Source organism: Anabrus simplex, chromosome X, assembly GCF_040414725.1.
Source record: "Anabrus simplex isolate iqAnaSimp1 chromosome X, ASM4041472v1, whole genome shotgun sequence".
Lineage (NCBI taxonomy): Eukaryota > Metazoa > Arthropoda > Insecta > Orthoptera > Tettigoniidae > Anabrus > Anabrus simplex.
This window is the reverse complement of record NC_090279.1, coordinates 154,721,862-154,746,838: the sequence shown is the minus strand read 5'-3', so window position 1 is coordinate 154,746,838 and position 24,977 is coordinate 154,721,862. Positions and strand designations below refer to the sequence as shown.

Here is a 24,977-nt window from a genome sequence, read left to right as displayed (position 1 = left end):
CGACGTGGTACTTAGAAATTCTGAATGAGGGGTGTATAACCACTCTCATCAGGAAGTACGTACAGCTCGGCTACAAGACCGGTTTGAACCAGTCTAAGTCAATAGGTAGTATTAATCGAGATAGAAATGAAACTTCAGAGCACATTTTCAGTAAAGTTGGAAGGATTCTTAATTGAGTATCCTCTCCAAATAACCCAAGGTGGTTCTTCTAACTATGACTTAGGGCTTATCTCCAATATATGGGATAGAGCATAATAGGGAGTGTTAGTTATGAAGCCATCTTCCAATTAGTGGGAGGTGCAATTTGCAAGGTAGGAATGGTACTTAGCTGCAGATGAAGAGATCTCAAAGACGACCGGTGATGTTCCCGCTACAAGGATGGAAGCTTCCCAAGGACCAGCAGAACAAGACTACATGGTGAGCAAACGAGTTAAAGATATTGCAAGTTTTCGCGAAGTAGAGTCATTCAATTTTTTGTTAAATTCATTTTCTATTGTAAATTCAGTTCTCGTTAAACCGTCGTCATTTATATTAAATAAAATAAATAGTATTTTTCTAGTTCACTTTAATCAATCTGCCTTAATTAGCCTTTTGATTTCTAATTCTCCTGCTTAATGATTAGTGCACTATCACCCCACCCCTGTGATAAGAGTCCGTCCAAGCTTGATTATAAATTTTTATCTTTAAGTCCTCAACTTAAAGATTGGCGCCCTTAGCTTGAATGGTTGCATTTCTCGTTCGATGATTGTTCTCCGAGAGGGGAAGTCACAACGTTAGGTCCGGGTAGTGACAAAACCATTGGTCTGGATACGTTAGTTCCGGCTAGTGAGAAAACCATTGTTCTGGATACGTTAGGTCCGGGTAGTGACAGATCATTGGTCTGGATAAGTTAGGTCCGAGGTCCGACTAGTGTCAAACCCATTGGACTGTAACCAAGCCAAGAGGGTCTGCGGACGTAAGCCCCCAGGTTAGGGTCGCGAAGTGCCTTTAGGTCTGTTGACATCAGCACAATATACACCTTACTATGTCGACTTTTACGTTCCTCTCAGATATGGACCATTTACAAATACTACTGCTTTTCTTGTATACATATAATTCTGTTTCCATTATTGAGGTCGTATGTATTCCAAGAGTGACGACAGCGTAATCTATACTTTACAGTGACGAGATCTGTATTTATTGTACCGTAAGCTATGAACCATTTCAACTTGTTATTATTTGTCTTTCTTATTCATATCAAATCATAAGTGGCGCAATCTATGCTTTGTAGTGTTGAGATTCATAATCATTGCATCGCTCCCTCTCAATTATTTAAACATGTTGTTATTTGTCTTTGTTATTCATATTAAATCATGGCTGGCGGTGGCACGAATGGACTTTGCCATTGCCGTGGATGACGATGAAGACAAGAACGAAGACGATGAAGAAGAAGGTTTATGTAACGTTAAGTGCTACAGATATGCCCTATCAGACGTAAACAGAACATTCAGTCTACTTCGCTAACGAAAAATGACGTAGAATTGTTGTATATAATTCTGTATAGTAATACTCCTACACCTTATAATTAACCCTACTTGCTCATTAGGAAGATTAAACTCATATACCAAAATGTGTAATCAAATAATAAAGACACATACTAGGAAACCAATATAGAAAATGACTGACAAGTCTCATTTTTTTAAATTCAGACAACACTCATTTTAGCAAAAATAAAGTTTAACACATAAAAAATTCGTACAGTTTTATAGCAAAATATGTTTTTAATCATTTAAGCATATGGATACGCATTCCGTATAAACATGCTTCATATAACAAAACATCTTTTGCTACAAATCGACGCGCCATGGGAAGACAAATCATGTACCGGGCGAGTTGGCGCGCAGCTGTGAGCTTGCATCCGGGAGATACGGGTTCGAACCTTACTGTCGGCAGCCCCGAAGATGATTTTCCGTGGTTTCCCAATTTCAAACCAGACAAATGCTGGGACTGTACCTTAATTAAGGCCACGGCTGCTTCTTTCCCACTCCTAGGCCTTTCCTATCCTATCGTCGCCATAAGACCTATCTGTGTCGGTGCGACATACAGTAAAACAAATTGTAAAAAGAAGAAAAGCTATCGTGTAACACGGAAGGGATAATAAACGGATTTTTATTACTAAACAACCCAGGTTATTTAGTCAGACTAATATGTTCATAATTTGATTTGGACACCAGATTTCATTCTTGATCGCTGTCCCAAACTTCACTTTCACATGACACAAAATGTCAACGCTGGTTTAGAAAGGGAAAGAGTTACTTAACGAGTCCCATTTTAACATCAACAGATGCGGAATCATATAAAGACAAGAACCAGAGTAATAACTTATATACCACGAAAATGATGACTAGTCCCGTATTTTATCTCAGCGCCTGATTTGAGAATCAGGGATAGTGGTGTCCGGCGTACAATTTATTCTGAATTACTGGAAGAAGAAAATGATAGTACTACTTATTACCATTGGTGTTATTTCTATAAAGTATGTCATGTGTATTAAATAAGTGTATGTACTGTACTGGGCTGCCTGGCCGAGGCGGTAAAGGCGTGCTCGGCTCGCCCGGAAGGACGTGGGTTCGAATCCCCGTCAGGAAGTCGAAAAATTTAAGAAGTGAGATTTCCACTTCCGGAGGTGCATATGGCCCTGAGGTTCACTCAGCCTACACCAAAAATGAGTACCAGGGTAATTCCTGGGGGCAAAGGCGGCCGGGCGTAGAGCTAACCACTCTACCCCATCAAGTGCCGAGGTTACGGATAGTGGAAGCCTTTACCTTCCACCCCTCCAAGGGCCTTCATGGCCTGTAGGGAGATGACTTTGCTTTTACTTTTATGTACTGTACTACAATGCAATGCGAAGAGGTTCTAAGCAAGAAGAGATTTGTGTTAGAGCTCATGAACTAGTGTATACAGAAGATCGTTCGGAATCTCTGGTGACGAGTTTGAAGGCCACTGGTGGTGCTGTTATCAGCTTGAGCACATCACAACGGGGAGTGCTGATTCAAGTCCGTACTGAGAATGTGACATTAGCTTGATGCAAGTGTAACTAGTGTAACTTCGAAACAGTTCTCTAACCCATGGGTAAATAATGAAAATATTGAACTCGATTATTATTATTATTATTATTATTATTATTATTATTATTATTATTATTATTATTATTATTATTATTATTTGAGAAGTGTGGCTATAAAGTTGTTTACGTCTATTAGTATTATTATTATTTACGTAGTTATGTACGGACTTTATTTGGTACAAATCGTGGTCTTATTATTTTTGAGTTGTTTGTGAGGTTATGTTAACGACACGTCAGCTGTAGCCTATGTATATTTCTAAGAATTGATTTAATGTAAGAACACATAATTAATATTATATAATTTATTATTATCTGTAAATATGATGTGTAAATCCAAGGCAATGTTGTAAACATACGGTAATAGTCCAGAACAATGTACGAGTATCTTTGTCACTAGAGAGTTACAGAAAAACTCTAGAAATTACGAAAAAACATGCTGTGTCGTACTCTTGTACAAGCCTGGCAAGGCAATGTACGAGGGTCGAGTCATACGTCATGGCAACTTTTTTTTTCTCGCAAACAGGAGACAACACGGAAAATCTAAGATATGCATTTGGAAATATAGGGCATGTACTTATGCCTGAAGACAAATTCTGACTTCGGGAGATTCTCGTAGGAAAGTGACAGAACACAGGTCATTGGTAAACATTGTTTTACTATGGTATAGACAGCAAATACACAAGACTGCGTACAAAGGACAGGTCTCCACTGGTTACAGACTTTCAAAATAATCACCCAACGTTTCCACTGTGCGTTGCCAGCGGTGGGGCAGGCGCTGAATACCATTCGCTGCATGTGTATCGCTAACGTGTGACACCTCTCTCCGAAATTCTGTTACGATGTCCACCCACCTTGTCACTGTTCTATAGAGCATGGCATGCACACCTAATGCTTCCCGCAGCTCTGCATGGCATTGGCGTGCAATTCTGCCGCGGAGAACTGCTATTTTAATATACGATCGTTGTTCCTGCTTGTTGACATCCATTTTTTGACGCTCTCACTCACACACTGAACTTGGGGGGCATGCTTAGATCCACACTGTTGTTTACATACACCATCTAGTGGCATCATACGTAAGTACATACCGTACGTTTCGAAATGCATATCTTAGATTTTCCGTGTTGTCTCCTGTTCGCGAGAAAAAAATAGTAGCCATGACTTATGACTCGACCTACGTATATAAAGAGGTAGTCGTAGGTAGTGGGGTTGAGTTGTTTAGTGAGAGTTGTGAGTGCAAGTCGTTAATCGAGTATGTGAATGTTGTTGCGTTGGTAGTACGTTGACATGCTATTGTGGCAGTCTTTTTATTTCTTCTTCTTCTTCTTCTTCATAGCAGTGTTTTGTTCAAGACGGCAGTTTATTTGTGTGTGTGTGTGTGTGTGTGTGTGTGTGTGTGTGTGTGTGTGTGTGTGTGTGTGTGTGTGTGTGTGTGTGTGTGTGTGTGTGTGTGTGTGTGTGTGTGTGTGTAAAGGTGCGTCCACACCAAGATGTTTTCGTTAACTTTGTTAATAAACAAAATACCGTGTTCATTAACTTTTCGAGCATGTTGATAAACAAAATTTCTTTAACTTTTGTGAATGAAACTTTTCATTAACATTTCGTGTTTTCGTTAACATTTCGGTTCGCACATGCGCAAAGACGCAATTAGAACACGCAAACTCGTAGCGCGGAATACAATACTTTTATTTATTTTTCGAAATCGACTGTCGAATCGCAAGCAACTCATATACACCATACAAATACATAAGTGAAGTGTAGGAGTACCTATTTCTCTTACACTCTTACATGATCCTTGGTAGGAGTCACCAGTCGCTAGGAATCTTCAAGTTATACTTAGTCTAACATTAATGCAGATGACATTCCGATAAATTTGTATCATTTCTTGCAATTTCAGACTCAATTACTATCAACAAGAACTGAAAGTCTTGTGGGGACATTCTCAGAAAGTTTTGAAAGCCTGCTGCATCATGAATTGAAAGTTCTGACATAGGCCTAAGTGTCCTATCCAAACTTCATTCTAAACGCTTTTCCAATATTTTTCTTTGCCACACTTTGCGTCTTCATTTTTCTCTAATTGCACTCATTAAAATAATGAAAGCTGCAGCTGTATTTTCTTCTTCCTGACCCTATCCATTGTAACCTCACAAACAGATATTTTTGTGTGGACACAATGTTAAAGAAGTTTGTTAACAAAAGTTTACTTGGTGTGGAGTAATGGGAAGAAGCAGTTCACCTCTGGGAACTAGTTCATTCACTCTCGCTCCCAACAAAGAACTACTTTACGAACTACTTCGCGAAATACTTCAAAATGTGAAATGTTTCCGCCAGAGCACTCTGCAACCGCTGAAGTAGTTCGTACGCGAACAAGTTCTTTCTCATTCCCTTCACTCAAGGCTTCATCGCTTCGCGAGCTTTCCAGAACGAGGAAGTACACAAAGCGGACAACAGGTAGCACGCAGGTGCACTTCTCTGTAACATTCATAAATGCTGTAGAGGTGAACGTTCCTATTACCGGTAATGTCAGTTCACACTCTGCCCCCCGCCCTCAAACCCTCAGAAATGTAAGTGTAAGAAAAATCCATTTCTTTTCAAAGATAATCAAAATTTCTGTTAAATATTGTCGACTTGAAAATGATATGTTTTAAACGTGGATTTGCTAACGCAGGAGAATCCTTTTCTTGGGGATGATTTCATCCCCTGACTGAAACATAAATTTATAACATCTGAGCGTTGGTCAACCTTTTCCTTGCCGGTGGCGCTAAACGTCAGACTCCAACACTCTCGCTCCCAAGAAAGAACTACTTCACGAACTACTTCAAAATGTGTAATTTTCCCACCAGAGCACTCTGCAACCGCTGAAGTAGTTCGTCCGCGAACAAGTTCCTTCCCATTCCTTCACACTCGTGAAGTCCTACAGTTCGCGAAGTAGTTCTCGAGAGACGAGTAAACACTTCACAGTTCGTTGGAGTGAAGTAGTTCCCGAGAACTAGTTCGTTCGCGAACTACCCATCACTAGACTGTGGAGACAATGTTAAAGAGGTTTGTTAACAAAAGTTTATTAACATCTTGAGAAATGTTTTCGTTAACATTGTTTATTAACTTTGGTGTGGACTAACCATAATGTGTATATAATTTGTAAACAAGACAGTGTACACATTTGCCAGCATCTCCTGTGTGCGTCCTTGTGGTAACAATAAGCTGTACCGATGCCGAAGCGGATTGGGAGGGCTACATACAGCCCATTTCGATGCTAAATATAGCTATTCTACAATCCAAAGAAAGTGCAAGAAGCGTGATTTCTTGATACCAAAGAACAGGATCAGTGCTGTATTGAATTAAAAAAAGCAAAGGCTGACGGGGCTTAATTCCAAAGGGGAAACGGTAAGCAAATACACCACCAGCCGTACACCAGAAATGGTGAGGAAAGTGAATGCCCTTGTCTCAGATGGTAGCCCTGCCGCCCAAAGGAGTATCACACGTAAGTTGGGGGTGTCAGTTTCAACAATTAACACCATAATCAACAAGGAGCTGCAAATATAAAAGCGGCATAAGCGACGAGTTCACAAGCTGTTGCCTCGTCACATTTCGTAACGTCGAACTAACGCAAGAAAGCTGTATGAGGGCTATCTGGCAGGAGACAGGCGGAAAAATGGGGTGACATTAGACGAAGCATATGTATACCTTGGTGACTATAACAAACACTGCTCGATTTACTGCCGCCCTAGAGACAAAAATGGTTTATCACACATTGTATAAAGAATGTCAAGAAAGTTTTCAAGGGAGTTTCACGATCATCGCTGGATACTGCTACGATGGAAAGTTAACCATTCGCCGTGTCGCTAATAATATTATTTATTATTATTATTTTCCTCCAGATCTACAGTATTTCCTACTTTAGTGATCCTTAATGGAGAGAAATAATATTGCCCAACCTAGGCGAACACCTTCAACTTTACTCTTCTAGATAAAATAATAATGTAATAAGAATAAGCATAATAATAGATATATAAAGGTAAGTTACTTGGTATAGTGGGTCCTTCACGCAGTCAACACTGCGCGGTGGAGCGTGGTATTGGCCAGCTATTCGGCAATCGCCAGAGATTCACGAGGCTACTGGCAAATCTAGTAGGAGTATGGTATAAAGGGATGATTGCTCCCCACTGCAGTGCTAACTGCTGGCTGGAGCCTGAAGATTTACAGGAGAATAACTGTAGTATGGCTAGTGGGCCCTCCCGTCGTGATCACTGCGCGGTCGAGTCTGCTGAATACCATATAATCGGTGATTGCCAAGGAATTGCGAGGCAACTCACGAAAATAAGAATGGCAACTCAGCAGCAGGGGGTTTAAAGACCTCCACCTCCAATTTGGCTGAAACTCGCGAACCTCACACATCCGTAACTAATGCCTTCCACACTCGCTGACCTACTACCGGTTCGCTGATTCGTGTGGCTAATAATATGAATAGGGGCCGATGACCTTCGATGTTAGGCCCCTTAAAACAACAAGCATCATCATCATCATCAATGATATGAAGGTGAACTCTACAAACTATCAGCAAGAGGTTTTAACACCCATTTACAACACAAATATTCCACCACTGTTTGGGAGGGGGAAATATCAGGTATGGGCACATCGAGATATAGCATCCAGCCACACCTCCTGTTCGACTCGTCTGTTCTTAGAGAGAGTTGAGATGGAAACTGGAATCCGTGCAATTCATTCTACGGACATTCCGGTGAAGGCACCCGATGGATCATCCATGGACTTCTGTACATTTGGACTGCTAAAAAGGGCCTTAGGAAATAGACGTCCACGCATTATCAATGGCCTCTGGGAAGCCTGTAGGAGGAGTGGGATAAGGCAGACTCTGCTGCAATTACAGTACGTTGTCGGGATATAGCTAGAAATGCTGGCTTTCCATCTGAGCATGATTGTTGGTGGAGCAATGTGTTTTCATAAGCTAATTAATTACCCTTCAGACATCGTCCCCAGAGATGCAGAACGACCATCTGTATAAGTGTGTGATAAAAATCATATAAATATACTGCTGCATTATCCACCGGAAGTATACACTATCACATTTATGTTATACTAGCAGGTGCCCGCGACTTCGCCCGCGTTTATTAATTCAACCGCGTTAGAGTTTTCTAAACTGTTTAATTAAAGGCAAAAGAAAAACGATATTTATTAACATACATCGTTTTCACTTATAACATTGGTCGTTTTCTATTATTGTAATATTTCACCCCCTTTCCACACCCGCCCGTAGGGGTGTCTTACCCTACAGTTATCTTTCCCAAACAGTAAGTCATATGAGTATCATGTTTGGTTGAGAGTTATGCTGGAACATGCACAAGTACATTCATCATCTCGGTCATTTTGGGCATTCCTTCCACTCCTTCTAACCCCAGTCCCGATTCGGAATGAAATTTGGCTCAAACGGCATCCAGAGTGTCACAATTCATCTCAACTACCCCAAAGACTATGAATTCGCCACTAATATCGCTCATTTTTCGGATTTTTACATTACACCCCTTCCTTCAGGGGTGCTAAGGGTTTCTTGCCCCTACCGTAATTTTTTCGGATAGTAAGTTATATGTGTATGTAGTTTAGTTGAGAGTTATGCTGAAACATTCACCCGTAATCTCTGTCATTTTATATATTTTCTTTCTTCACTCCTTCTCACACCTTATGGGGACTGATCTTGGACTTTTCATTGTTATCATCATAACCTTCACATACTGTTGGCTAGGCAACCCACTGATCAGATTTGTCATGCGGTTTACTTACCTTCCCCTATTTCCTTTTTTTTTTTTTTTTTTCACCTTGCTCACCCCCTATGCCGAACTACCCATCAGATTTCGTTCAATCCTCTTCCTAAACCCTCCCGGGAGTAATAAGAACAAATTGCAATATTTTCAGCCAGATCGCTCCAGTAGTTTTTGAGTCCATTCGAGACATACAAACAAACAAACATTCATTTTTATATATACTAGCAGTTTCCCGCTGGCTCCGCCCGCACTGTACAAAGTATGGTGTTGTTCGTTATTATCCTCACGGATGTATTCGCAAAGTTTCGAGTTAATGAAATAAAGCACATGATCTGCTGTGGTAATAGAATGTAATATTATGTCAACAAAACACTTGACAATACATCACACAAAGAAATTGAATTAAACGTTCATTGGAACGACACTACGCGCCGAACTGTTAAAAAGCCCTTCAAAAATCTTCGTCATGGAGACAAATTTACTCATAACTTTTATCAGAATCTACCAATTTAAGTAGTTATTACCTCAAAAGAAAGCGGTTGATCCACTGAGTGTTTTAGACCAAAACGAATTGCGTACCTAAATTAGAACGAAAGATATGATTGCTTCTATGAGAAAAAATGTTGAAGAAATGAGGCGTCAAACTGAATGTGCACTCATAACTTCCCTCAGAATCAACCAATTTGAATAGTTAAGAGCTGAAATGAAAGAGCTTGATCCACTGAGTGTTCTTAGGCCAAAATGAACTCTGAATGTACCTCAATTAGAACCAAAGATATGATTGCTTCAAAGAGACAAAGCATTGAAAAAAATCAAATAATTTGAGGAAGGTGGAAGTTAAGTGATTTACAGTACCTGATGACAAATCTGTGCATGAATACCTTTCAATTAAATAAAGATGAAGGAAATCGACCGGATAGAATGGCCGGACTGACTGACTTTAGTTTTCATAATTTTTTTAATGTATAGATAGAAGATTTAACCACATTTATGAACCGGGATCCTGTATACTGCGGAAAAAATGTCCAGTCCCTTGGTTTTCCGCTGAGGACAGATTTTTATGTACAAGTGCAGTGGTGAAAAATATGAAAGCCTTTAAGATAATATACACAGGTCTCCATTTCATGCATACCATTATCGAGCTTGATGAAGTTGAGAGTGGAGGGGACACCAGACTTCCATCTTGGGACCGTCACGAACAGCCTGTCCCCAGCCACGTCCAACCCCAGTGGCAGATTGTTGGCGGGGATAAACAACTCCTTGAGCTTGGCCTCCTGTCTCGCCTCTGGGGAAGAATACGCGTAGTCCACCTCGTTCCATGCGAAGATTTCCGTCAGTCGGGTGTTCCTAGCCCAGACCGTTGCTACGAGGGACAGCAGTACCTGACAGGCGGTGGTGAGCTTCATGGCCTGGCAGCAGAACTGTAAATGAAGAAAATATTTCAGTAAATACAATTGAAACTGTTTTTTTTTTTTTTTTTTTGCGACATCGCTTTTAACTAACGGCGAAATCTAATTGTCCCGTCTAAATCCGGTATAAACATCGTATTTTTTAAAAAAATTAGTACGACGTATCGTATAAACAGTCGCGGCGACAAGGACTCCGCAGGACGGGGAGGGATGATGACTGTTTCTTAATTCAGTAGCTGATTTTACATATTGATAAAGCTACAGCACACAACACAGTATTATTTGTATTACAGAGGTTTATTCCAAACTTAGGCCGTCGTAGTGCAGAGCTTCTTTCATCAATAGGAGTATGGTAGTTATTTCTGAAAGAATGTGGGTTTCCCAACCTGTTCCATCCCTTGCTTCCACTCACAACAATCAACAAGGCTTTTGAAGTTCTGAGAACCGAGCAGTCAGCGATAACAAAGACATCCTCTTTATTAAATCTTTCAATACTGAAGTCTGGAGCCCGTTTATAACTCTCGGCAGTCAGTGTAGCTAAGTAGGCCTACAATGAACGGTTGAGTTTTAAATAGTAGTGAATGACTTGCTCCAAAGGAAAGAGAATATTTTTTTTAATATTTGACGGTCAGCGTGTTTTGGTTACTATAATTGGAATATACATTTCTTGTGTGTGTGTGTGTGTGTGTGTGTGTGTGTGTGTGTGTGTGTGTGTGTGTGTGTGTGTGTGTGTGTGTGTGTCATATAAGTGTGTCTGTCTATTAGGTCATCAGCCCAGAAGCTGGTTGGATCCTCAAATAGCACCACCAAAGTTTATGCGGTTATAAGAAAACCGCAAAAACCAATGGCAGTACCAAAATGAGGCGTACTAGGCAAGACGAGGAGTGAGGTAGTTTGCCATTGCTTTCCTCACTGGGTCAGAAAGTGCTATTGCAGCATGACTGACCCTATGAGCAACACCTTCCATAACACTCAGATGCACTAGTCGTGCTCTGAATGTCATTACTCAGCACCACTCATACCCCAGCAGCTTCCATATTGTCACAGCCATGGATGAGACTGGGACTTAGGTGAAAGCTACACTTTATTCCGGCCTGTGCCAAGAGATGGATACAAAAGTACTGTATCCATCAAGAAATGGCAGCAGGAAATCGTATAAGTGTATTATTTTCAATTCCTTCGGATTTGAAAACCATGTTGTGTAAATTAATGTTACTATTAACATTGCTGTTCATTGTAATAATATACAACCTTGTACTACGAAATAAATTGTAACTTTCCTTATCAGGAAACGAAGGGCCACTTTTCAATTATTGCAGGTGGTGGTGGCAGAGCTTCTTAGCACCGCTACTGCGTATTAAAAAATGTATTTTGATCACATTTTTGGAGAAATGTATCGGCTATAACGTCCAATGTTGATTTTTGTTTGTTACGTATTTCGGAATTGCTGACAACAATGTAACGCTTTACAAATGAGTCTGTTAAATAGTCAAGACAAGATGCTGCAAAAGAAAAGGAAAGTGTTTAATATTGAACGGATATGATACCCATATGGCGATAAGAAAATGGGGAAACAAACGTCAACATCAGGAACGAATTGGGTGTATCACACTGAATGATTTCTACAATTTGGAAGGACAGAGAGAAATTAGTCTCTTTTCGAAGAAAATTATTTTAAAATCAAGCGGGCCAGATCATCTGAGCACAAATATATTGAAGAATCATTACTGAGAGGGTTTAAGCAACAAAGAACAATGTCCTGTAAAATAATAATAATAATAATAATAATAATAATAATAATAATAATAATAATAATAATAATAATTTTATTGCGCACAATGTGCATAAAGGACCACAATTAGATACAATAAAGTGACGATTATACCTCCGTGGCTCAGGCAGCAGCAGCGCCGGCCTCTCATCGCTGGGTTCTGTGGTTCAAATCCCGGTCACTCCATGTGAGATTTGTGCTGGACAAAGTGGAGGCGGGACAGGTTTTTCTCCATCAGCACTCTCCACTATCATTTCATTTCATCTGTCAGTCATTAATCATTGCCCCAGAAGAGTGCGAGAGGCCTCGGCAGCCGGCACAGTTCCTATCCTCGCCGCAAGATGGAGCTTCATTCATTTCATCTCCGACCCGGTCACTGAGTGGAAAACAGGTTGTAGGTTTTCATTTTCAACGTGACGACTGATTCGCTCTGCTTAAGTGTTAGTCCTTGATAAACTCACTAACCGAACAGGGCCTCGAGGAACACTTCTGGATATGACATCTTTCACATTCTTGGTCACATAGCGTACACACACACACAGTTTATGTTTGGTTCATGAAGTACTTTGTCTTTACACATCTTGAAGTGGAAGCCGTGAACAGCCAATCTCGTAACTATATGTCTCAGTTGGTAGCCCGTTTCCATCCATTTCCGATCCGTCATGACCTCCGTTAAGTAGAAGTCGTCTCTTAGTTTTTGCATCATTTTATCTTATCTGCACCTCCTGGTAAAGTGAGATTGTATCTCAGGTCCTCAATAAGAAAAGTTTCTCTCGCAAGCTCATATACAAGTCGAGATCTTGTAGTACAATCAGGACTTGCTTCAGTTGCCTGAATTTTATCTTTTCCAGATTTTGTAATTGCTTCACACTCCGAATTTCTCCTATGATCTCACCCTATTAGGTTAACACTGGTAACCCGAAAGAGCACCATGGCTGTCTCTACTGCAATTTTTGCGATGTTCTCAATGTCATTCATCGCTTTCAGAGCTGCAATCATGCTAGCTCTTATATGGATCCTGAAACTGCTGAAAGTGGTCTACAACAGGCATCGTCAATCGAGAGCGAAATGCCTTCGCAGCCAGTTTGCTCCCCGCTCTCGAGGAACGACAGGAGCTTAGCGAGCAAGTAGAGGAAGTGCATGACGTAGTATGTACTGAAGGCCAGTGGCGCAAGTACAGTACGGCCACGGTATGCAACCCGCCTGACTGCTCTGTCTTGTCACGTGATCAACACCCGTCCCGAGCGGAGCAAGTAACACCGGCTCCCTGGAGTAACTACGTGATGACGTCTGGTCTACAAGGTTACACCTAGGTATCTGAAACTGCTAACTCTGCGAAAGCGGACGTTGTTAGTTTACATCCTTTCCTAAATACGACTAGTTCCTGTAAAATACAGTACTTATTTCAGTTATCGGTACGTTTTCTGAAGTTTTAACTTAATTCTGTTAATTAACCATGTAAGTGCGCAGTCACCTAAAAGTATATGATATTTTTAGCAAAATATAAAAAATCGTTTTGTGCGACAGTCGCAATATCAACCTTTGACTGGTGGTCACTTCGGGATTGTTAGAACGGATTTCGACTGTATTTCATTATGGCTGCCTGGCCAGAGTGGACCATACTGTACAGCCAGCAATGGCGTTTTCTCAGGGTGTGTAAGATGTGTGTCAACGCCCAAATAAAATCGAAATAAAAATAAGAAGGTATTATACCTCATTTGTTTACTGTAGTAACAGAGGGTGGCCAAATTATTAGACTTTAGGTGAAAAAGTGAATAAGTACAGTTCCTCAATAAAATACTTTTAACTTAATGCTAATATTATTCACTTAACAATATCTTGGGTATATTTAGAAGGAATTTTTCTGTTATTTGGTTTGTTGTGGTAGCACTGCAGTCAGCCGGTGCTTCATCTAGTGGATTACGAAAATCAGCGTCTTTAGCGTCGGACTGAAGTGAAACTACGCTGTAATAATAGACACAAGCAAATATATTACATGTGAGTATGCCGTAAGTTGATAAGAACACACAAAGGCTAAGTCGTGACAAGACAAGGTTAGGTTAGGTTAGGTTAAGTTGATTACGAAATATTCATCCATTTCAACTGAACTGATCTCTATAGAGGAAGTGACGTTGCTTTCCTTTTCGGAGGAGTTCTTGGAGAATTTTTCTTTCTTTTACATCCTACATACATACGAACTGGACGAAATAAGACCGTATTATTAAAATACTGCGTTCGTCATTTTACACAAACTATAGTTGAACCCACGAGAGTTGAAGTCTGACATTTGAGCGTCGAAAGGCGCAACTACGTAGTACGCTGCGTTGTCATAGTTACCTCAAACTGCGACATATCACCCTTTCATAAAGCTGAATAGTTAATCAACTATGTTGGCCTAATGCAATTCAATAAACTTTGACCCGTTCCTAAGTTCGTCCTAATAAACCCGGTATTTAATACAAAGCACGTCATTGCCGACAAATATGAGATTTCATGTTCACTAAACTGACAATAACCTCAACAAATGCACATGTCAAATAGAGAATAGAACTGTACAACTAGCCTCTGATTAACTTACAAAACAATAAACTAACCACAAAAATAATATTCAGGAAACAAACACTTAAATTATTACATAAACAAGCAACAACTAACACAGTACCACTCCGAATAATATCACAAACGCGACTGAGAGCAAGCCAACCCACGTGGCGATACCTTCTTTAAATGTGGCATCGCTGTTATCGTTGCCATAGCAACAGACCATTTTCGAGCAGCGTTAGTCAACTTTTTCTCCCCGGTGGCGCTAAATGTCAGACATCAAATCTCGTGGGCCCAACTATACGTTATTAGCCTAAATGCCTTACTCGAACATGCCACCATTCTGTTTACCTGGTATTACGCAAACAGATATACAATCCTACAGAAAAAGAAAATATGCATTATTTATACCCGAAAATGTAACACGAATAATTTTCTCAATACTGCAGTGACAACACGTAACTCTCGCAAGTGACGATGACTGTATAGTGTCAACGTGCCGGATTAACAGTACCTGTAAGACGTCGTATCGGCAAGTAGGATCCTTAAACTGTAAGGTTAGCGACACTGAGTCGAACCCAACAACAGTTAGAAAATAATAAAATAGCCTTCAGTGTTAACAGGAGAGAAAGAGCAAGGTTGTACCCTTAGGCCCGGTTGTATAAAGACATCTGACTGGAGATCAATTAAGAACTTAGTTCTGAAAATGAACTGAGATTACGACTTCATCGCGTTGTATAAAACTGAACTCGGTTTACACATGTATAGTTCAAATGTAATCGGAGTTCAAAAAATTGGACGTGGCAACACCGCAAAACAAATGAAATACGAAATAGCTCGGCCCGTTGGATAATACTTAAATAGTGGGATTGACCTGGCCGTGACTGTCAACAAATGAAGTACGAAATTGCCGTGACTGTCGAAGAGGGGGAAGAAGATAATATTGTAATCTCGCGAAGTAAACATGGAAGGAACTTCACACAGAAAGAAAAGGGCGATCTGGTGGATATTGTACTGTCATGGTACAAACATATAATAGAAAATAAAAGAATCTATATGGTGACATCAAAGTTGAAAGATAAAGCCGTTGACTTGTCAATGTTAAAGAGCTCTCCAACAACCATTTGAAAACTTACTGTAGCATAAAACCTAAGAGTTGTTAGGAACATATACATGGGTGACAGGGGATCATTTATTTGACTAGGTTTTTGTAGTGTGTCCCTTAACTTTAGTTCCAGTCGTTCCACAACATCTTTCGATAAACGAAATCTTATTTTGAACATTTCACACAATTCAATAATCGGATTCCGTCTGTGCCGAAAGACGCGAGGAGCTCGTTGTAAAATCAACTCTTCATCAGACGAAAAGTCGGGATAATCTGACATTCCTGCGAAAGAAAATATATATGCTTTGTTTTGTAAACTTGAAACATAATAGAAAACTAAGTAACAACATGTTGGTATAGCAGTAGGCTATTGTTTATATGATATTCACATAACCTCACTTCTGAAAAAATCGAGCGATCTTTAGCAATATTATTTAACTGCTAGCATTCAATATATTTATAACGCACCTCGATATTATTAAGGTACGGTATTCTTACGCAGATACGATACAAGGAAACACTCTCAAGTCTTCAGGTCTAGTTCAATGTTTAATATGAATGATAATGATCTAAGTTCAAGGAGATTAACCGACGAATATTCGGCAGTCAAATCTGAACTTAGATCAAGACGAGACGATCTTAGATTAGCGTTTATACAACGGAAAATCGAAGTTCAACTTGACTGGCAGCCATTTTTCCTCTTTAAACTCAGATCAAAAGTTTTATACAACCGGGCCTTAGTGTATACGTTTACATAGCAGGGAGTATACCACGCCGCCAAGGCGATGGTTCTGTTTCCAATAACTCGGCAGCTTCACTTGCTGGAATCGCGCATGCGCACATGCGCTCTCGGTACACTTGCCTCCTGCTTGCTAAACCTGACCAAGGCGTTGTTTCAGTTTGTATTCGTGTTCCGTGTCCGCCTCTGTGGTGTAGTGGTTAGCGTGATTAGCTGCCACCCCCGGAGGCCCGGGTTCGATTCCCGGCTCTGCCACGAAATTTGAAAAGTGGTATGAGGGCTGGAACGGGGTCCACTCAGCCTCGGGAGGTCAACTGAGTAGAGGTGGGTTCGATTCCCACTTCAGCCATCCTGGAAGTGGTTTTCCGTGGTTTCCCACTTCTCCTCCAGGCGAATGCCGGGATGGTCCCTAACATAAGGCCACGGCTGCTTCCTTCCCTCCCTTCCAATCTTCCCATCCCTCCACAAGGCCCCTGTTCAGCATAGCAGGTGAGGCCGCCTGGGCGAGGTACTGGTCATTCTCCCCAGTTGTATCCCCGACCAAGAGTCTGAAGCTCCAGGACACTGCCCTTGAGGCGGTAGAGGTGGGATCCCTCGCTGTGTCCGAGGGAAAAGCCGACCCTGGATGGTAAACAGATGATGATGATGATGATGATTCGTGGAGGTTTAAATGTTTTAATATGGGTAGTGAAAGCATAGTAAAACAATCATTAAACACTAGATTTTCATCACTTTCGTGAAGAAGCAAGTGATTGACAGTGGCCGACCATGTCCAGCCATTTTCAGGGCTGTCGAGGAGGGTTTTTTTTTTTTTTTTAATTTTCTGTACTTTAGTTTTGCAACATTCTTCATTCATAATCGATTTTGGCAACTGTGGACCACGTAAATAACTCTTCCTTCATTCTCTTGCTTACAGCTTCTTTATTTTCAGCCGTCCAATGTTGTTTCTTCTACTTCGCTGTTTCCGGCTCTAGGAATGTCTCAGATGTGTGGATTTTGTTCCTGAAAGTCGTTATCTTGTGGATGTCTCGAACCATGATGTTCATTTCCTTCTTTGGGTTAACAAACCATTTGTCATAAGAGTTCCTTTCCCTATTCGGTTTGTTGAAATGGTTTTAGGAAATCTTAGCGAGATATCGTCGGGTATTCTTGAAATATGTCCAAAGAATTTAACCCTTCGTTTGCGTACTGTATATGAAATCCTGGTGCATGTTTTATATACTGCTTTGATACTGCGTAATCGGTATGTGTTAGTACAGTTTTTATGGTCCGAGAATTTTTCTTAAAATCTCTCTTTCTTTTTCACAATATTTTATTATTACAGTATATAAAATTTCACAATGGTGAAATGACTGAAATGGATAAAGTACGTATTTAATCTTTCAAAGAATATCGTAATTTTCTGCAGTCTTTCTCTTTTTTAACCATGTCTTTCTGTAACATTAATTCATTTCGTGATCTGAATAATCTGGTAAGATAAATGGGGAAGGGGGACAGGGTGTGAAATCACGGGGGGTAAGGGAGGGTTCGTCCCCCACCGACGAATTTATCTTGAAGGTTCCTCCCCACTAAACTGTCTGGGGGAGAGGGTATTCTTTCATTATAAAATAACGAGGTCCGCCTCTGTGGTGTAGTGGTTAGTGTGATTAACTACTAGAGCTTCCCAATAAGTTGAAGTATATACTTTTCTGAAAGAAAATGCCAGTGTCTGTGCAATGTGCATATAGGGCAATGGAGTACCATTTCACAGGTATTTTCCTTGAATTCATTTCCTTGCGTATAAAATAATACTTTGCGTGACACTCATTGTCATGTGAATTGGCCTACTTGGGCTGTCTTCGCCACTGATTCCCCTGTCGGCGTGAACGAGACTCTTTAGATCTTACCCTGAAGACTGAAATTCATGTTTAGGAAATATAAGGGATAACATTTTCCTTTCACTGAATGGCCATGCCTTTGAAAGCGAATATCCAGAAAAATCATGTGCATGGTACCGAGTGAGTGGCTGCAGGCTTTCATTCGGGAGACAGTGGGTTTGAACCCCACTGTCAGTAGCCCTGAAGATGGTTTCAGAATTTTAGACGAGGCAAATGCTGGGGCTATACCTTAATTAAGGCCACAGTCATTTCCTTCCCACTCCTAGCCCTTTCCTGCCCCATAGTCGCCGTAAGACTTATCTGTGTCAATGCGACGTAAAGCAAATTGGTACAAAAAAAAAAAAAAAAAAAAAAAAAAAAAAAGATGTGCATGATAGACTGGAATTATGTTCCGTTTTCACTTTTTGAGTGTATTTATAATATTAACAGCTATTAAATATATTTTCTCTATATACAGTTTGTTGCTTTCCCTTCGTACGATACGTGTACCAATCCACATTCATACCTCACCAGATTTTTACAATTTAGAGACTAGATGTGCGACACCGTGTGAACATCTGAGTGCTTTACTTTCGTCGATATTATTATTCCTTATGCCATATAGGACTATATACAAGCATAATAAATTATTGACAGAACGAGTTGGCCGTGCGGTTAGGGCCACGCAGCTGTAAGCTTGCTTTCGGAAAATAGTGGGTTCAAACCCCAATGTCAGCAGCCCCGAAGATGGTTTTCCGTGGTTTCCCATTCTTACACCAGACAAATGCTGGGGCTGTACCTTAATTAAGCCCATGGACACTTCCTTCCCACTCCTAGCCCTTTCCTATCCCATCGTCGCCGTAAGACCTATCTGTGTCGTTGAGACGTAAAGCAAATTGTAAAAAATATTGCAAGCATTTTTCCAGTTCTCTTCAATCATATAATTTACCACCCTACCTTTCTATTAACAGAAATCATTTTACAAGTTAAAATCTTAAAGCAAATCGGAGGTAAGGCTTTTTGCGGAGGATGTTATTCTCTATAGAGTGATAAATAAGTTACAAGATTGTGAGCAATTGCAGCGTGACCTCGAAAATGTTGTGAGGTGGACAGCAGGCAATGGTATGTTCATAAACGGGGTTAAAAGTCAGGTAGTGAGTTTCACAAATAGGAAAAGCCCTCTCAGTTTTAATTACTGCGTTGATGGGGTGAAAGTTCCTTTTGGGGATCATTGTAAGTATCTAGGTGTTAATATAAGGAAAGATCTTCATTGGGGTAATCACATAAATGGGATTGTAAATAAAGGGTACAGATCTCTGCACATGGTTATGAGGGTATTTAGGGGTTGTAGTAAGGATGTAAAGGAGAGGGCATATAAGTCTCTGGTAAGACCCCAACTAGAGTATGGTTCCAGTGAATGGGACCCTCACCAGGATAACTTGATTCAAGAACTGGAAAAAATCCAAAGAAAAGCAGCTCGATTTGTTCTGAGTGATTTCCGACAAAAGAGTAGCGTTACAAAAATGTTACAAAGTGTGGGTTGGGAGGAATTGAGAGAAAGAAGAAGAGCTGCTCGACTAAGTGGTATGTTCCGAGCTGTCAGCGGAGAGATGGCGTGGAATGACATTAGTAGACAAATAAGTTTGAGTAGCGTTTATAAAAGTAGGAAAGATCACAATATGAAGATAAAGTTGGAATTCAAGAGGACAAACTGGGGCAAATATTCATTTATAGGAAGGGGAGTTAGGGATTGGAATAATTTACCAAGGGAGATGTTCAATAAATTTCCATTCTTTGAAATCATTTAGGAAAAGGCTAGGAAAACAACAGATAGGAAATCTGCCACCTGGGCGACTGCCCTAAATGCAGATCAGTATTGATTGACATTTCAGGAAAAGCTAAATAAAAACTCCATAATAGGTCGAAATCACAACCGAGTGTCCTATTTCCACTTGTGATCGCGTTTAGAATGCATCGAAAATAATAATAATAATAATAATAATAATAATAATAATAATAATAATAATAATAATAATAATAATGGCCTTACGTCCCACTAAGTACTTGCACGATTTTCGGAGACGCTGAGGTGTCTGGATTCTTTCCTACGGGAGTTATTTAATGTGCCGCTGGACGTATTTGAGCACCGGCTCGAACCTGCCAACTTGGGCTCAGAAAGCTAGGTTCTAAACCGGCGATGATAATATTTTGTCTACTTTACCCCAAAATCTCGCGAACGTTTTTAGGCCTGAAAACTGGCTCAACCGTTTCGTACGAGAGAGGACACTTTCGGTCGTTGAGCAGAATTATACCAAAAATTTCTGGTCATTTACACAAAACATAGCGAAATATACGTGGCCTCCTTCTAAACGTATGCACCTGAACACCGTCCTTTATCACCCATTTAGTCCTGTATTCATGCTTTTTGGGCTTTCTTTTTTACTGGAGAAAAGCATCGCAAGTATACTGTATTATCTGAGAATATTTACTTTATCTATATCTACAAAGTTTAAAAAAGTCCCCTATTTACATTGATGAGTAGGGCCTACTGCGGAATGAGCTTTTTGCCAAACAGCTGCGATTTCAACTAGGTCCGCTCAGTACAGTGATTCTCTCGTAGACGGTGGCGCCAATGCTACCATTTACTAACTCTAAGCACTGACAGCCAGTGGATCATTGCCCAGTGTTGAGTGGCGACAAATAACTCGAGTCTCATTAAAGGAGCCAACGACTTCGGGCGGAGGAGCTTCTTCAGTTGGCTGCTGGTCCCCCAGTGAAGGAAATGTCACTGAAACCCAACATGTAGCATCTGCTCTACAGGTTAGAGGCTAATTGAAACCTGGTCAGTGTTGCCAACGCAGTGGTTTTCCCACTAAAACTAGATATTTTTCAATAATTAAAGTTTCATATAAAATATATTGTTGTTGTTGTTATTGTTGTTGTTGTTGTTGTTGTTGTTGTTGTTGTTGTTGTTGTTGTTGTTGTTGTTGTTGTTTGGGTCATCAGTCCATAGACTGGTTTTGCGCAACTTTTCGTGCCATCCTATCCTGTGATAATTGTTTCATTTCTACGTAACTATTACATCCTTCATCTACTCTAATTAGTTTTTCATATTTGTACCTCGGTCTACTCCTGCCGTTCTTACCTCCTAAACTTCCGTCAAAAACAAACTGAACAAGTTCTGGGTGTCTTAAGATGTGTCCGATCATTCTTCTTGTGGTCAAATTTCGCCAAATCATTTTCCTCTCGCCAATTCCATTCAGTATCTACCCATATCACCATCAGCATTCTTCTGTAACACCACATTTCTCTTTCTTTCTGAGCTAGTTATCGTCCATGTTTCACTTCCATACAATACCACGCTCTAGACGAAAGTCTTCAAACACATCTAATTCCTATATCAATGTTCGAAGTGAGCAAATGTCTTTTCTTAAGGAAAGCCTTCCTTGTGCTAGTCTGCATTTTATGTCGTCCTTACTTCTTCCATTGCTAGTTATTCTACTACACAAGTAACAATATGCGTCTACTTCCTTTAAGACTTCATTTCCTAACCTAATATTTCCTGCATCACCTGACTTCGTTCGACCGCACTCCATTACTTTTGTTTAGGATTTATTTATTTTCGTCTTGTACTTCTTCTCCAAGACTCTGTCCATACATTCAGCAATTTCTCCAGATCTTCTGCAGACACAGATAAAATAACAATATTATCGGCAAATCTCAGGGTTTTGATTTCCTTTCCTTGGATTGTGATTCCCTTCCCAAATTCCTCTTTGATTTCCTTCACTGCCTGTTCTGTATAAACATTGAAAAGGAGGGGGAAAACTCCAGCTTTACTTCACTCTTCTCTGGATTGCTGCTTCTTGTTGATACTGTAGCCTTCCATTCTTATCACTGCAGACTGATTTTTACATAATTTGTAGATAATTTTTCTTTCTCTGTATCTGATCTGCAATATGATAGAGTGTACAAAATGTAAGAGTTCAAATTTAAATTTTCAACGTTGAGAGTCGTGATGCCATCAAAAGGCGAGCCGGGGAATACCTGAACTGTAGGCGGAGCTGAGATGTAGGGGATTCCCTTCAGAAAGTAAGGGACGCTTCAGTGCATCATTCTTTCTTTCTTCCTTCATAGAGAAGTGTCACTTCTTCAAGTGTCAAATGCACTTTAGGGTGTTGTAGGTAGAATCCTTGATTCCCCTTCTTGAATCATGTGACTTGTACGGCAGAGCAAATATTAATATAACACTTAGAAAAATGTGTCCTTTGAAGAAGGGTCTCAAATCATGGACCTGTTAATTTGTGGTGTAAAGTGATGAAATACTGCCATGCAAGAAAGACCAATCCATTTCAAGAGCTGGGGATATTTGCACTATTGCTATGGTCAAATGCGTAATTTTTTATTATTATTATTATTATTATTATTATTATTATTATTATTATTATTATTATTATTATTATTATTATTATTATCCGACTCGTTGGCTGAATGGTCAGCGTACTGGCCTTCGGTTCAGAGGGTCCCAGGTTCGATTCCGGCCGGGTCGAGGATTTTAACCTTCATTGGTTAATAACAATGGCTCGGGGGCTGGGTGTTTGTGCTGTTCCCAACATTCCTGCAACTCACACACCACACATAACACCATCCTCCACCACAATAACACGCACTTACCCTACACATGGCAGATGCCGCCCACCCTCATCGGAGGGTCTGCCTTAGAAGGGCTGCACCCGGCTAGAAATAGCCACACGAAATTATTATTATTATTATTATTATTATTATTATTATTATTATTATTATTATTATTATTATTAGCTACAAAATCGCATGTATTTGCTAATTTCTTCTTTCTTAATCTGCTTACCCTCCAGGGTCGATTTTGCCCTCGAATTCCGCGAGGGATCCCACCTCTATCGCCTCAAGGGCAGTGTCCTGGTGTGTGAGACATTAGATCGGGGGATACAACTGGGAATGAGGATCAGTAACTCTTCCAGGCAGCCTCACCTGCTATACTGAACAGGGGCCTTGTATGGGGATGGGAAGAGTGCAATGGATAGACAAGGAAGAGGAAGGAAGCGGCCGTGGCCTTAAGTTAGGTACCATCTCAGCATTTGCCTGGAGGAGAAGTGGGGAAACTACGTAAAACCACTTCGAGAACGGCTGAGGTGAGAACTTGCTTTTTTCGCATTTCAAATGTTTGTATACCTTCCCTAAACTACTACTTCACCCAGAGTGAATACAATAATTTATAGTCTAGAATATACTGTAGTGCCTTGTCCGATTCCTTGACTGAATGGTCAATATTGAGACCTTCGATTTAGAAGGGTCCCGGGCTCGATTTCCGGCCGAGTCGGGGGATTTTAATCGCGTCCAATTAATTCTTCTTGATCGTACCACAGAAACGCAATAGGGCTTACACACCTGCACATAGGGTAATAATAATGGCGTACAGCCTCCGGAGAGGCCTGGGGCAGGTCTTTTTCTAGTAGACGGCCTATTAGGCGACCTGCATGTCTGTGAAGATGTGGGCCCTACCTAGGATGATTTCTAATGTTGAATACGCCACACACACCCAGCCCCCGAGCCATTGGAATTAACCAATTAAGGTTAAAATCCCCGACCCGGCCGGGAATCGAACCCGAGACCCTTTGACCCGCTGACTATACAGCCAACGAGTCGGACTGCACATTGGGTCAGGAAGGGCCAAATACTCATGCCACGACCCCACAGGTGTGAGAAAAACGGCAGAAGGAGAATAATATTATACTGTAGTGCCTCCCCCCCCCCCCCTGGTCTTAAATTCCGATTTTCACCGAGTTCTGTTTATCCGTCTACTTGTGACGCGTGTCGTACATGCATAGTGACGGGAATGTAAAAAGTCGGGCTGAATGGCTCAGACAGTTGAGGCACTGGCCTTCTGACCCCAACTTAGCAGGTTCGATCGTGGCTCAGTCCGGTGGTATTTGAAGATGCTCAAATACATCAGCATCGTGTCGCCATATTTACTGGCACGTAAACGAACTTCCGCGGACTAAATTCCGGCTCCTCAGCGACTCCGAATATCGTAAAAGTAGTTAGTGGGACGTAAAGCAAATAACATTATGAAATGTAAAAAATTGCATTTTTTTTTTTTCTTATTCTGGACATGATCGAATACGATTACGAATTTTTAAACATTCCAAGTACACATAATGATCATTCTTTATATAGGAGAATGTGTTTATGTCCACAGCTCATTACTACGTGCTAATTAAGGAAGAAGAAATGGTGACTGTCATTTCTCACCTCCCCATACCTAAATTTACGAGCCATTATCGCCACCTGTCATTAGCAATAGCTCCAGGCTTTTTGTTGCGTTCATCAACAGGGGTTCAGGAAGAAGGATCGTAATGTTGTATCTTTAACTTAGCGTTTCACAATGACTTGAGTAAACGATGTTCTTAAAGGTTTAGGAATCACCAACTTTCTCTTTGACGACTAAAGTGGATGTGCAAAACAACCACACTTCAGAAGAGGTGGTAATACTGTCGTTTGCCCAACCATGAAACAGAGGTAGTCTTTTATATAATTATCAGGGCCAGGATGCCCGGCTCCATGGCGTGCTGGCTTTTGGTCACAGGAGTGCAGGGATCGATTCCCAGCAGGGTCGGGAATTTTAACCATCATTAGTTAATTTCGC

At 40.7% G+C, this 24,977-nt stretch overlaps 1 protein-coding gene across 1 annotated transcript in view; it reads right to left on the bottom strand.

Moving 5' to 3' along the window:
• The window catches only part of LOC136886066 (protein yellow), a 76,218-nt gene that overhangs the window by 29,602 nt on the left and 21,639 nt on the right, over positions 1 to 24,977 (bottom strand). The window contains exon 2 of the mRNA XM_067158797.2: positions 10,010 to 10,298. Coding sequence (XP_067014898.2) covers positions 10,010 to 10,283 — 274 coding nt within the window. The 5' untranslated portion in view covers positions 10,284 to 10,298. The remainder of the gene's footprint in view (positions 1 to 10,009; positions 10,299 to 24,977) is intronic.